Here is a 14,595-nt window from a genome sequence, read left to right as displayed (position 1 = left end):
AGCTAAAATCCATGAATACGCTGTGCACGGAAATGGATTTTAGCGCACGCGGCTGGCGCAGAGATTCGCACGCGCACACTGTGCGCCAGCCGCGTGTGCCACTTGTGTGCTAAATTCTATGAGTTACCCCCTAAGTCATTAACTCCAAGAAGATGGTTTAAAAAATAACATAAAAGAACACTGGCATGCAAGCTCAAAGTGATCCCAGGAGGATGTGCTGTGAGCAGGGAAGGGCAGGAATTGAGTGGAAATGGCCACAGGGATTAGAATGACGTGGGCAGTCAATGAGAGGGTAAATAACCAAACAACACCTACAAGCTTTGATCCCTCATCAAATGCAGTTTCACCCTTAACTAATGCAATAGTTTTGGTTTATAGCTTACAATATAGAACCAACTAATATGGCTTTATTAAGCGAGGCATTCACGTTTATACCTATTCATTTCCAATCTGACAGTGGAGCAAGATGACTCCATCCTTGCCGCTTGACCTCCAGATTGCCAGTTTGTGGATTTAATTTATCAAACTGATGCATTCTGGAAGATGTAGTATTTGTTCAAATTAGTTGAATGAAAATATTGTGTTAACTCTGGACTCATCTGTTTAAGTTCAGGTCATGAAAAAAGGCACGCGCTCTGCTGTGGTAAACTTGGGTGTATTGAGCTAACTTTTGCCGGGGCGTATTTTTGGTTGCAGAGGGCCACCACGGAGCTCTCCCTCAACATTTCACCCGTGATGTATCCTCTGCTCCCTCCCAGGGCTGCTTTGCTTTGTTGATACCACGTGCATGGATGGCTCCACTTTCACGTAAAGTCTGCGAGGGAATAGGTTGAATTAAAAAAAGCGAGAGAAGGTACTCCTGACACAGTGGCCCATCTGAAGGACTCGCAATGTTAGCAAGAGGCGCGCGACGGCCGTACATGCACGGCAGTATGCTATTATTTTCAAACACTCCCAGTCCCATTTTGACCTTTCAAACTAGCTATAGTAACTACTCTGGTGTTCAAAGCTTTTTTCAAGAATGTATACTGTAGTAGTGCCCTCCTTTTAAACGGTCTTCAGTCCAAAATGTGCCACAGAGCCAAATGCCTAAATGCAGCCGTGCATTTCAGCCACTAATGGGCCTGAGATTCAAGCGGTGTAGCCTACAGTGAGAATGGCTATCCCCTTCCTATTGTCTGCTCGTGTTGCTGTTGTTTTAAATCAAAGAGCAGCTAGCTGCTTCGCAAGCCGATTTCTCTTCCCATGATGACACATCTGTGCTTGGCTGTTGAAGGAGGGGCATAGTTGTAGATGCGCTTCTTAGGTTGCACTTTTTAATATAGCTCCTCAGAGGATAACAGCGTGTCCAAGGGTCCCTCCCCCACCAGACTGGAAAGATGACATCGTTCATGTATCCACGGTGTTTTTATTATTAACCAGCAGTTCTGGCGATGCTTTTTTTCTTTCTGTAGATCAGTTTCCCCCCTGCACGTCCCCGTGACGTGGACCGGCTGCTGTAGCGGCGCCCTGTGCCTCTATTTACAACTCTAATCACATCATGGATTCCCATAATCGTTCCTTCACTGGCAGTGAATATCACTTTGCGGCGGACTTTAAACATAGTCCAACATGAGCATTGGTGCATGCAAAATAAATAATAACTGGCATATAGTTAAGTGCAGTCATTTTTGCTCCTACCAGCAGACCTGAGCAAGAGGGTCAAGGACCAGTTGGTGCTTTGGCATTTTAATCGCCATGCGCTGCAAGTTTCCATGCCAACACCAGACACTGCTCCCGGACTCCCCTTTCTCCTTTTTTTTAATTTTACAGTTACAGTACCAATGTTTTGCGATTAGGTGGTTTACGCCACCAAAGCGCCAAAATCAAAAAGGGACAGTATAATATCAGGTGTTTCAACGTCTCAATTAAAGAAGAAAGATTACAACCACAGCATATTCTCTCACCTCAGGATGTGTTAGACCCAGCCCCTAGTACTTCATTCGTTAACAAGAGATTACATTGAAATTTCATGTACAATCGCCTTCTCTTTTGACAAGGAAATTTCACTAGACATCTCAGTAACATGACTTATTCTAAGACATTTTACCTGGTCCTTGTATTGTGGATAGAGATTTAAGGCAATTCAAGTTGTACAGTTTAGACTTTTTTTTCCTGGGTTCCTGATTAATTCTTTCAAATCACTATCCACATTATTTAGGACTACTATCATGACATTAACAAAACACTTTAGAGATGATGCCTTCTCAATGTCTATAACATTTTTCTTAATTTCTAGAAAGATCATTGGTGTAACTGGGTTCATTATATTTGCCAAAAATGCTATTTTTTTCCCATTCTACCAAACAACCCAAGAAAATCAACCCCAAAGCTTGTCTGAATAATGCTTTTGGAACTCAGATTGGAAGTCCTAAAAGCAGGTTGAAATGCAAAATAATATATTGGAGAGCTACTTTGGTTCAGAAGATACCTCAGTGTGTTAAGCACACGTTGTAGAGCTCTGTGTTCATATGCCTGATGACAGTAACAATTCCATTTAGGCCAACTCAGCCATTCCTCTCAACCGAGCCCCTCAACTCAACCTTTCCCCTCAATACTGTTGACAAACAGGAGTGCATATACACTTTGGAGACAGCAACACTTAATCAGCTACAAAAAAACAGACCTACAGCAGATAGCTATAATTATAAAAACAATAATAGCCCTGTATGGAGAGATCTAGTGCTCAGTTCCTCCAAATTAGGCTTGTAAAAACTGGTATCCACCCCAATGAAGAACATAACATATTAGTCGGGGAAGGTGGTTAGCTAGTCAAATTCTAGATGGAACTAAACTGTTGAGGTTTCAGTCATGGCTTTGCTGACAAATGATTCAGTGATCCTGTACAAGTCACCTTAACTCACTGTGTTCATACCGTTCTTTTTTCTTTCTTTTCAAGTAGACCATTTCACTGGAAGGGGCTGTAGACAAACGAGGAACAACCAAACATCATAGACCTCTGTCTGGCTATCATGTTTTCTTATTTGACACAGATAATTTGCGTTTTGTAAAATCTCACATTTTTCTGCACCTCATGATAAATAATCCACATAGTATTTACAGCTTAAAAGTAGTTCAGGTGATTTTATATTACTCTTCATAATGGAGAAAATAAAGCTGCAAGTATTTTATTTGTGAATAATCTGTTTTTACAAGTGTTGTTTTTTTTAAACATATTGCAATGTTGGGTTATGTGATTTGTGTACGTTCATTCACAATTGATAGCACCTTGCTGTAACACCAAAAGTGGAAAAGTATGTGGCCAAGTGCTGAAATTGCAGATTGAGCTCAAATCCCAGCTTTATCTCTTAACCAAAGTGTGATCCTCGTCAATTTATTTCATCTCTCTGCACCCAACCATCAAAATGATTATCCCTACTTTTTCCAAAGTTATGAACCCCAATTAGTGATTTAATTCTAAATGTATGCGCTTTAAAAAAAACTTGATTTAGCTGGCTATCTATTTGCTTTAAATAATAGTGACCACTGACATGCTGAGCAACAGAAAGGCTTGTATTCTCTAGTCACACATGGCAACACTACTTGATAACCATTTCCCTCTTCTAATATCAGTCTTGGTCTATATATGCAGAGTCCTGGCCGCCTTTAATCTGTATATCGTCTATGCTACGGTATGTGCACCTTTTCCTGGCCTTCCAATCTCTGTCCAGATACCAAGCTGGAGCACTTTCACATTCTAGGATGTGAATTCTGCAACAATGCCTGGGCGTGTGTGCCTTTTACCTACTGCTATTGATCTGTGACCTGCATCTGTCCTACAGCCTGTGCATCTTCCTCTTCTCTGCAGTTTTTAAAGTGGGCACTGCACCTCTGCTACAACACAAGTGCACCCATCATGGGCTGCCCTTAAAAGGTTTAAGGGGGGGTTGGGTAGTATAAGAACCCTTGCTTAATGTGATCGCTGATGGGGTAGCTTATCAATCTTTGGATTGATTGCAAAGCGGGTGGGAGGGAGGAGTATGGGGTTTAACCAGATATTCAAAGGGTCTTAATTCCTTTGACTTGGGCCCCATATGGGACTGTGTGCTAGGTCCCAAAATCCTTTGAGATGTTTCTACGCCTGTCATACATGAGTACTCACGGAAATACTTATTTTCCTGGGCATCAAAGATCATAGACATGTATGGGATACGTGAACCCGATCGTACTTCTTATCCAGGTTTTCCAATGTTTTCTTGGGTGTCACTTAAATATATATATATTTGTTAAAGTGACCCATGGTGACAGTGCCAGTATAAACCATGACAGCTGTCAACTGTCTTATTTACTGAAGTCTTGCAGTATGGACATTCAAGCGGGCAAAGAGAGCTTCCAAACAGGAGATATTAGTTGTTTTGAAAACTAGTTTGTGAAATTCTATGATATCCAGTAATTGAGTTCGTCACAGGAAAATCAAAATGGCAGTCACTATCCATTCCCATGATTATGTAGGCATGTGTATGTGAATTCTTATCTGACACAAAAGCAACTGGCCAAGAACCTGTGCTACACACGCACACATCATGGAAAATGAATGCAATCTCATGGCATCTTGTTCCACAAATGTGGAGGACAGCCAAATTGTAAACGATAACAACTCTTCAGTGAAAGAAACAACCAGGCCTTTGCTTTTGAGTAAAAACGATTTATTGCACAATCTTTAAAAAATAAATACCATGTCACTATAAAGGTCAATATATTAAATATTAGAATAAATAAATATTTACAATTCACTTCAAAAATATAAGTGCTTGCTAAAAAATACATTTGTGTGGCAGTGATTCTTATTTCCTGAGCTGCGTAACCTGCAAGAGAGAAGGAATGCAATTATTAATTAGATGGTAAAAGAGTGATTTATGACAGTTTTATTTCACACTTTAATACTTATTCATATTCAAAAAGAATGAAAAAACTCAATTAAAGCAACCCGTATTTAAAGATCCCATCAATGTTTCCATAACAACTTGCACTTACACTACACCTGTATCCATATAAGAACATATATGTACACCATTTGCTTGTGTGATTCCATTCTAGACAATGTATTGGATAAAACGCACTGGCAAAGGCGAGTGTAGATGGTCCTTAAAACGCCAGGAAGTCTGCATTTCTCATGGCTCTTAAATCCGTCAGGAAATTGATAATTTTCTGCTATATCCAATACCCTTTAAATGTATCGGCCGTTTTATCTCCGAATTTGAGTGGACGTGGTGGTTTTTACACCTGAAGTTATTTTCCCCTAAACTGAGTGGAATATGTGCCATCTTTTGCTCGTCAGAGTGGCTCTCACATTCAAGTTTACCCATTATCATATACCTGAAGCGCACTGCTTTTTGCAATATATAGTTAAAATGATCTAATCCACCATTATTCACAGAGAGGCAATTCACAAAAGGATAGCAACTCTAACACCTTCTTCAGGTGTCTCTTTGAAGCAGAATACAAACTGTAACAAGGTGACTAAAGAAAATGTTAATGAAAATGACTCGCACATGAACTTACAGGCCTGAAACGTCCCCCTCACTTCTTCTCGGGGGACCAATTCACAAAGGTTTGATAATATGCATTAGTACCCGGCGTGAGTTACTCTCACAAAAACAAATGCACCGATTGATGCATTTGCATGCCTTACCTCACGGTAAGCCCGAGCACATTGGCGAGCGTCCCTCACGCCGGTCTTCGTTGTTCTTTTTTTTCTTTCAGGCCACCATGGAAAGGGAGAAGGGAGCACGGATCACGCATAGTCCCTTCACCCTGTTCCATGGTGGCCATTTTTTTTCCCCCCATTTACTTCAATGGCTGCCATGGAAGGGGAGAAGGGACTACGTGGAGTCCCTTCTCCCCTTCCATGGTGGCCATTTTCTTGGTTTACTATGGCTGCCATGGACAGAGAAAACGGACTAAGTTTTCAGTCCATGGCGGAATTTTTTAAAACTTTTTATTCCGGCTTTGAAACTCAACGCTTCTCGCAGCCAGGAAAAGAAAAAAACATTAGTACCCTGGTCTAACGGGACGGGGTACTAATGGCAATATTCCCCTCGACTGCAGGCAATTATTGCATAAGGTAATGCCCCTGGGGCCTTTGTTAAGTCCCTCGCTATGATAGGGCCTGTAACTATGGGCCCCGGGGCCATTACCTTATGCGGAAATGGCCACAGTCTCGGGGCACATTGCCCATAATATTTTCCTATGTGTCTTCGGTGGATTTAACTTGTGAGCATTACACATTTAAAGTTGGTGTAATAGTCAGCTTGTAATTTATTTCTATAAAGATGCTCCATAGTGCCATATCATGGTCTCCTGGCCAAAGTAGATTAACAATGCAAACCTGGTCCCTAGCCACTGCCATGTGATTTGCCTGTTTTGGCCAGAAATAGAAGAACCAAATAACCTATCAGAAAATCCGAGACAAATAACCACAGAGGAACAAAGCAAGTGAGGCCCATCTCAGTGACACGGTGCCATGTTGTTTTGGTAATGTAAGGAATGTGCATACCGTGATCATGTTGACAATATCACGCATAAACGTCTCCATTTTCATGTCCAAGTTTTTTCTTTTCCTCGGTTTCTCCTTCATAAGCAGTGGAATATTTTTTCTTCATGCTGCAGAAAGTTACAAATGTTGGTTAGAATACACTTAACTACAAGTACAAGAACCATTTCCGCAATCTATAGATGCTATTTTATCTTTCTAATGTATGTAAAAGGTGTTCATGCGTCCCTGAACACTATACAAAATGTGGGGTAGACTACTGAGTGCTGACTTTGGAAATAATCTGTATATTTGCACAAATGGGTTTACACCACGTGATTTCAAAAGGAAAGTATGTTACTGTGAAATACACATTTGTCTTAGTCGCCAATTAAACCAAAGCATCCCCCCAAAAAGTAACTTTTTGACTTTGAAAAAGCAGGCCTTTTAATAATTTTATGGGGCCCTTTTTGTGTAGATCCAGAGTAGATGCGCGCGATATGGTATATAGGAGGATTTATTTCTCAGTGTTACGAAGTTACACAGCTGTTAATTCAGATGAGAGTATTGGTCCAGCAAGTAGTATGTAAACATGTACACAATGTTCCTAACAATTGGCAAATGTGGATTTTCAACAAATGGCGGTGCCGTCTGGGGCACACACGTTTTCATGTAATTTAGAGCCGCCTGCACGTTGACAGAAACGCACCAGGTGACCAGGTTCGGATTGGGGCATACAACTGCCTGGGGCACCAATGAAAAAGTGGCCCACCTTTGCACATGGCAATTCATTCCTTTTGTGACACTGTTTGAATAGTGCCGAAGGGGGATTTCTTAAATAAAATGTGATGCACATTTGCAATTTACAGAATATGTAAACAGCAACATTGGTCAATACTGCTCAGTGAAGTAACTCTCAAACTGGCCCACAATGGTCAAAAAAGTGGCCCACTTTGACCAAGAATACTGTCCCACACTAGCATTTGGTTCGGCACTGCCCTATTGCCCTAAAGGCCAGTCCGAGTCGGCGGGTGACACCATTTGAAAAGAAAACATAAAGGACTCCATCTTGAAAAATGTAGGAATCTAGCTCTACTTACTGCACTGCAATAACAATGGCAATGGCGATGAAGCTGATGGTTGAAAGCAGGACGGCTACCACTGCTAGAGCCGTTGTAGACGTGTCACTCAAATCCCCGCCCTTCTTTGTCTTCATGTACATTTCACTGCAGCGTTCCCCAAAGTATTCGTGCTGGCACCTGTCAAGGGAATGGAAATGAAAACCTTGTTACTGGGAGTCCAACAACACTCACTGTTCAAAAAGACATGTCTCTCCTCCTCTCCCTTTTCCTATCGCCTCACCTCCTCCCCTTACTTTCTTCTATGCACTTACTCTATCAGAATTGTCCCTGGACCTAGTATCATAGCAACCTCTTCCGGATTCCAGTCGTACCAGTTCACCTCTGAGTTATTTTACGTGCAAACATTGGCCCTTCTCCCTATGCTGTATCCCCTGGTTAGATTGTCACTGCTAAAAAAAAAGCAGTTTTCTCGTACACGTCACGCTTTAACACAATTTTGTTTCACTGTGCATTTGTCGTTGTTTAGTATGGAATGCCCAGCCAACCCCCAGTGAACGGAAAGACAAGAGCCTTCTGCTGCTGGCCCTAGTCAGCTAGGTCAGCAATTCATGGCCTCCCCAAGGAGGAACCGAGATCATGAAGGTGGAACTATTTTCCCATCGCTTGCGATGACATCCAGTTTCAACTCTGACATTGGATCGAAACAAGATTTTCGTGAAACACTGCCAGCCTTCCAGCATAGGGCTTGTCAGACAAAAAACAGGGAGAGATTAGTTTGGGTGTGATGCAACAAGAATGATCCAGCTTCCCATGCTTTGTTCTTTTAATTAACAAGCAAGTGACAGTTGGGTGAAATATTATGCAGCCCAGGTATGCCACCGAAACATAAACTGCCCTGCCAGGAAAACGGACGGCCAAGCAGGGGTGTTGCAAGTTCCAGGGCTACTCTAATGTCGGAAATGTCGGGGCTAGCTAGCCTTTTGACTGTAGCCTCTGAGCTCCTATCTGCGGCTGCAACCAAAAGACCCAGGCTATATCCCTTTTGCCCCCCCCCCACCAACAACGCCTCAGCAGCTGTGAATGTCATGCATAGAGCTGCATGGATTTCCCTTAAAAATATGTTACTACAACCATGTCCATTGGGTCTGCTTAGGACAACTACGGGATGTGTTGCAAATTCCTCATAGTTAAGCAACCGGGTCACATTGATAAGGAACTCTTGGAGCAAAAAGTAGGTGCATGCCAGACTTCCTCGTCATTTTTACAGAATTCGTGAGCCAGAAGCTCTAGAATCTGGAATGCACCCCCCTGCATCCTTGCGATCGGACGCGAACATTAGAACTTCACAAAAAAAAAAACATTGAAACCTTCCTCTTCGAGTAGATCGGACCTGATCCTCATCTTCCCCTCCCCCCTATCGGCCTGTGCTTGCTGTTGTCTTGCGTGTATTTGGGCGCCCTGATGCCCTCGGGCTCCGGCGCGTTATAAATAAACAAATAATAATAATAATAATAATAGAAGCAAGTTCATCTTATATATCTAGTGGCAGGGACAATATAGTCAGCAGCATGTAGCCCCACTATCTCCTGTAGGCCACTGACTGTCAGAACAAAGTCCATCCCAGTCCTATAAAAAAAAAAACAGGGAATAGCCCTGTGCATACTAGTACAGGTGTGGTGTCACTCACTGACCAGAACATTAAGTAATTGGTTCTTTGAGTTAATGTAGTTGAAGTTGTTTTTTTGACATATCCTTCTTTAGCAGTATCTTTTGAAAGTACAAAAATCAGTGAAAACCTTTGTTCTAGGCAACTTTTCATGGTATAACATTTGTCATCTGCTAGACTGACACTTACACACATGCAGCCTTGCCCAAGCCTTCCAAGAAGCGACACGTGCCATGGATGCAGAACTCTTTATGCGTGGTTTCGCATATGTTCTCCAGCTTTAGCTTTTTCGGTCGCTCGTTCTTAGATTTCCCTTTGGTAGATTTCCCGTTCTTTCGCTCCCTTTTGCCACCTTTTTTTCTGGGATTTTCAGGCTTCACCACAGGTTGGGCTAGAGGAAAGAAAACACATTTTGAAACAACGGTTTGGTTCATCTTCTCTGCTGCAATGTTTGTAGCATCTTAACTTGAAAGGTAAAGGGCACAAGAGAGCCATGACAATTGGTGCTTAAAAATGAATTTAAGATGGCCTTGGGCCAAAACGACGCAAGGATCGAACCAAAGGAAACATGGGAGGACCCAAAAACCTATTACTACTGTCTGTGGGCCTAATTTACAATGCCCTTTTCTATGGGGTTTCCCATTCAAACGCGTTTTGGTAAATCAGGCCCAGTGTGTCATAAATCATCATGGAACAGGAAGATGGGCTTAGAGGGGCAGAACAACTTCCAAATTATAGATTTATATGCAAATCAGAATTGGATTAACTTTTTTTGGTAAAAGGCCACCCATTCCAGATTTCCAATTATAGAACAACAAAGTAAAGGGGTGGAAAGTAGGCATTATCTAGTTGCTACAAATTTCATGCCTGCTGCTAATTGCCACCGCAGCCACTAATCTGGCATCAACGAAAACCATTAACATAATCCAAAGTATGGACTAGATGAAAAGTAATGGAAGATCTATTATGAAGGTCAGAGGCTAGTATGCTCAACCACACACACACACTCTTTTGCAATAGGGCTACCTCTGGGCTAGTTCATGGTAACCAGTATGGCCTATGGTTTTAATGGTTTAATGTTTTATATATTTAATTCATGTACAAAAGGTGTCATGGTTTTTTATATATCAGGACGATCGATCCATTTTAGATCAATTTTAGAGGATGCTATTACACAATTTTACTATTTACGCTACGATTAAATGGGCATGGCTAACACAAAACAAAAATAAGATGAAAGAAATGATGTTACTTGTGTATAGTGTGAGTATGAATTGATTGAATGATTTAGATTCCAGGAGTTTAGGTTTAACGATTTAGTTATTGTGAATTGATTTGTAATATTGTGAATTTTAATTTTGTTCAAGTTCTTGTGCAATTGTACACAAATAAATAGCAGTTTTTGAGGCTTGAAATAATTTTAAATGTGTAGGAAAGATGCTTAAATACCAGTATGACATGAAATTAAAGTTTAACTACCCTGAGGAAAACCAGGGTAAAGATCTCAGACAATCTCTGGTCGTCATCGGCTGATTATGAAGGAGCCAGAGGTAACTGCTGACTGTCAATGATAATAAAAAGCTTGACGAAGTTAACCCTGCCATTTGCGTTAACTGCTTTGGACCAGTGGAAAAAGTGCATGCCAGAACTGGTCTTTCCTTGCAACTTCCATGTCGGGCTTTCTAGACAGGTGACATCAAGCCTGTCAAAGTCTAACTGAAGCCATTTATCAACGCATGCCATTATGAGAAGTCATCATGGTAAGTATATTGGAGCAAAATCATTTAACCTGGCTTCTTAACATTATGAGCAGACAGAGAAGCAGGTAGCTCTGCAGATGGGTATGACAGGTTCCAGGCTAAAATGTACTCGTCATCATTTCGCAATCAGTCAAACATTGCATGCGATGCCAATGGCTGACACAGTCACTGAAACGAGATTCCTGTGCAGGGCAACAGGAATAGTCCTGGCCCAATCCACATCTTGATCAGCATGCTGATTACACTGACTGGGATCTTTCAGGAGAGATGAGACAGAACAAGATCTTCCTGCAACCAGCCAATTGCAAGCCTACAGATTAACAGGCTAAATAAAGCATGCGGCCACAGCCCTTTTATTTTCCATAAGAGATTCATTTTTGTTTGCTTGCTGTAATTTTCACATGCAAATCTCCTGCATTCCAATTTCTCAAAGTAAACCCATCGGACAAGCATTGGGGCTAAATATGGGTATCCCAATGCATCAACCGGGCACCGGCAATGGGGAGAATTTACTGCACAATCAATTAGATTGGTAGAAAGTCAAAAATAAGTACCAGAGTCAGTGTAATACAAGACCCAATAGGCCTCATTACAAGTCTGGCTGTAACCCTGCCGGTTCTACCGGCGGGTTGCCTGCCAGACATGCAAGATTTACCGGCGCTTGGCTTTGCCGGTAATACTGGGGAATTACAACCCCGGAGTTCCGGAGAGTCAGGCGCTGGTAAACTGTAATTCCCCATTCCCATTGAGTCCAATTGGACTCGATGGGAATGGGGAACACTGAAGAACCAGCCTCGTTATTAACGGTGCCGGTTCTTCCGTCACGGCTTGCTTACTGTGGCCGGCAGGGTCTGCCCTGTTGGGCACAGCGGCTCCGGCAGGCAAACCCATGCTGTGCCGGTCCGGTAACAACAGTACCGCTAGGCTTACCGGCACCGTTGTTACCAGACCGGCACAGTCATAATGAGGACCAATCTGTCCATACAGAGAAGATCTCCAACTGGACGGCTACAATGCATTTTCATTACGAGTAGAGACACACGGCTAGTATCTATCGCATCCACTCTCTCCCCATCAAACAGGATAGTACTGGTTAGCCCAGAAACCAAGGTTTACTGAAATGACCCAAGAGCTACAGCTTCAAGGGGAGCAGCAGGGCCAATTATCTTTCTCAAACAAAGGAACAGTCTCTGGCGAGAACGGGAAGAAGATGGACACCCATCTACAGAAAATGATTTAAAATCTGTCCATTTCCAAGGGCACCATTCTTCAATTACAATCCATCATGCTCTGTTAGAACACCCACCCAAAATTCAAGCAGAGCAAACAGTTTTAGGCCCTGCATTGAGGTGTTGGGTGCATGCAGTAAACCAGAAGAGGCTACGATGATCAACTTACTTTGGATTAAGTCATCCACAATTAATTCCGATCTTAAACTGTCACCTTCTGACTCGTCGTCTTCACCCTCTTCGTAATCCTGCCCAGACGGTAACTCGGTTTCATGGAAGGAGCTGTGGTTTGCTGGGCTAGTGACGTTCTGCGTCTCTGTGCCTGTCACTGCGGAGCCAAGCGCCGAGTAGCTGCACGCTAAAGAACACAAATGGAAGGAAAAATGCATTGCTTGTTATTCTAGCCCCCAAAAAATGAAGCAGTGTTTCACCATTAATGCATACAGGAAGCGTCCGGGTGCAGTGATCTAAAAGATACAGCAGGAGCAAGCAATCGGTTGCGCAATGCATCGCTGCCCGGGTGAACCCAACTCGGGCACGCGCATATTCCGTATTCAACAAGAACAATCCCAGAATACAGGTAAAAAAGTTACTAGCACATACAGGTCTGCAGGCTCACTCCAATCACGCATTTGAATAAACGCTGCAACTTTCCAGCCTACTGAAAAAGGCGACAAGTCACTTGTAAAAAGTCCAAAATTCGACATCCCATTTTAGCACACGGTATTAAAAACTCATGAATGGGACTGCCTATGGTATTTGTTGCCATTAAGACATGGAATGTGATAAACCTATCCAAAACCCGTTCTTGTGCAAGTCCTCTGGAAGTTATTCGAAGCGGTTTAATATAAAATGCGTCAACGGTAGGAGGACGTGGACGCCAGTGTTACCATTTTCGGGCGCACTGTGTATCTCAGACCCGTGACCCCCCCCGGGCCCCCCCCCCCCCGCCATGTCAGTGGGGTTTGCCCAACAGTCCTGGTGCGGTCAGGGAAGAACAGAGCAGACCCGTAGGTGGACATGCCCAGGCACAACTGCGCCTACAGTCAAAGATTCCGGAAGTCCACGCTCTTCACACGCAGGTTCTGCCAGTCACAATCCGCCAGAAAAGACCACCAGGCAGCACCCGTCCAGAATGTGTCCCCAATCCCCACAAGCAACAGCCCACCAATTCGTTCGGACAACAACGGGCACTACGCAGCCTCTTACCGAGAGAGACCAACAGCGTGCATAGCAGCAGCCGCCGGGGCAGCAGCAAGACGGAGGAAGAGGAGTAGTGGGCAGAAGCCATGTCTGTGCGTTCTACGGGTAGGCAGTGCGCGTTCCTGGCTCGAGCGTCTGTGCCTCTGCCGGCTTCCAACCCGCTGTGCGACCTGTGTCCGGGCGCTGGCGTCAGTTATACCTGAGGAAGCCGGGGTGTGGTGATGACGCAGCAAGGCAGAGTCCCACAGGTGTGTGCGCGCCGGCGGATGGAGGGGCCGCAGCCAGGTGAAACCGTACCCTGATTGAGGATGTGAGAGGGGCCGAGGCGGGCGTGGCGGCTGCGAGGGCGTGCAGGGACTGGACTGATAGTCGTGCGGGTGGCGGTTTGCTGGCGGTGGGCTGTCACACACGCACATACCTTAGACACACACACACAGGAAGTATCGGTTAGGAAAACGTAGCCCCGAGCAGTTAAGTATGAGAATAAGATCATCACCTGTCATCTATCCCAAGGACACAAAACGTACTCTAACAAGATTTAAAAAATAAATATATATATGTATTTTACATCTGCATGTTATTGGTGAAGTGATAAGCCCTTTGCAATTTTTGAGGGTCAACTTTTACTGTAGGCTTTTCCGAGTCACTCGATGTTTGTTCTATGTGTGCTGGCAAACAACGAACCTTCGAGTGAAAAGTTCCTCGGTATTCGTAAAAGGTATGAGCAGAATTCTAAGGCAAAACCTGCCCATTATGCATTATCTTCCTGGTCTACTCATCCAGCAGCAATAAAAAACCTTCAAACACGTTTTGTATATGTTAAATCAATAGTTTTGAAGGCGCCACTTGAAATGGAGGTTCCCAATTAATTGGGGGAAAGATTATCATTATCAGAGACAGCACGTGCAATCCCCTGCAATCAGTCTCCCATTCTCTCCTTTGCTGCTCGTCACAGCACAGACATTTTCCTCTTTTTACTATGACAATTTGACAACTCATACTTTGTAGTGTTACGCCACTTTTTCCACCTTCATTTTACTATATGTATTTACACACGTTTGCAGGGGTGGCAACTTTACAAATGTATTGGTGGGGCCCAGGCGGTAGCATGACATCACCAACATGCAAGGGAGAGCCGGATATC

General features: G+C 43.4%; 1 protein-coding gene across 1 annotated transcript; it reads right to left on the bottom strand.

Annotated features, from left to right (window-relative positions):
• Positions 1-4,663: 4,663 nt before the first annotated feature.
• Positions 4,664-13,634, bottom strand: AREG (amphiregulin). The gene is made up of 6 exons (XM_069630649.1): positions 13,458-13,634; positions 12,418-12,606; positions 9,449-9,650; positions 7,612-7,770; positions 6,536-6,642; positions 4,664-4,844 (listed from the first exon to the last, which is right to left on the bottom strand). Exons 1-5 carry the CDS (start codon positions 13,537-13,539, stop codon positions 6,555-6,557), a joined length of 720 nt encoding a protein of 239 aa, XP_069486750.1. The 5' UTR covers positions 13,540-13,634; the 3' UTR covers positions 4,664-4,844; positions 6,536-6,554.
• Between the last annotated feature and the right edge of the window lie 961 nt (positions 13,635-14,595).

The sequence above is a fragment of the Ambystoma mexicanum genome, chromosome 6q, assembly GCF_040938575.1.
Source record: "Ambystoma mexicanum isolate Mex_15411 chromosome 6q, UKY_AmexF1_1, whole genome shotgun sequence".
Lineage (NCBI taxonomy): Eukaryota > Metazoa > Chordata > Amphibia > Caudata > Ambystomatidae > Ambystoma > Ambystoma mexicanum.
This window is presented reverse-complemented; position numbering and strand designations above follow the sequence as displayed.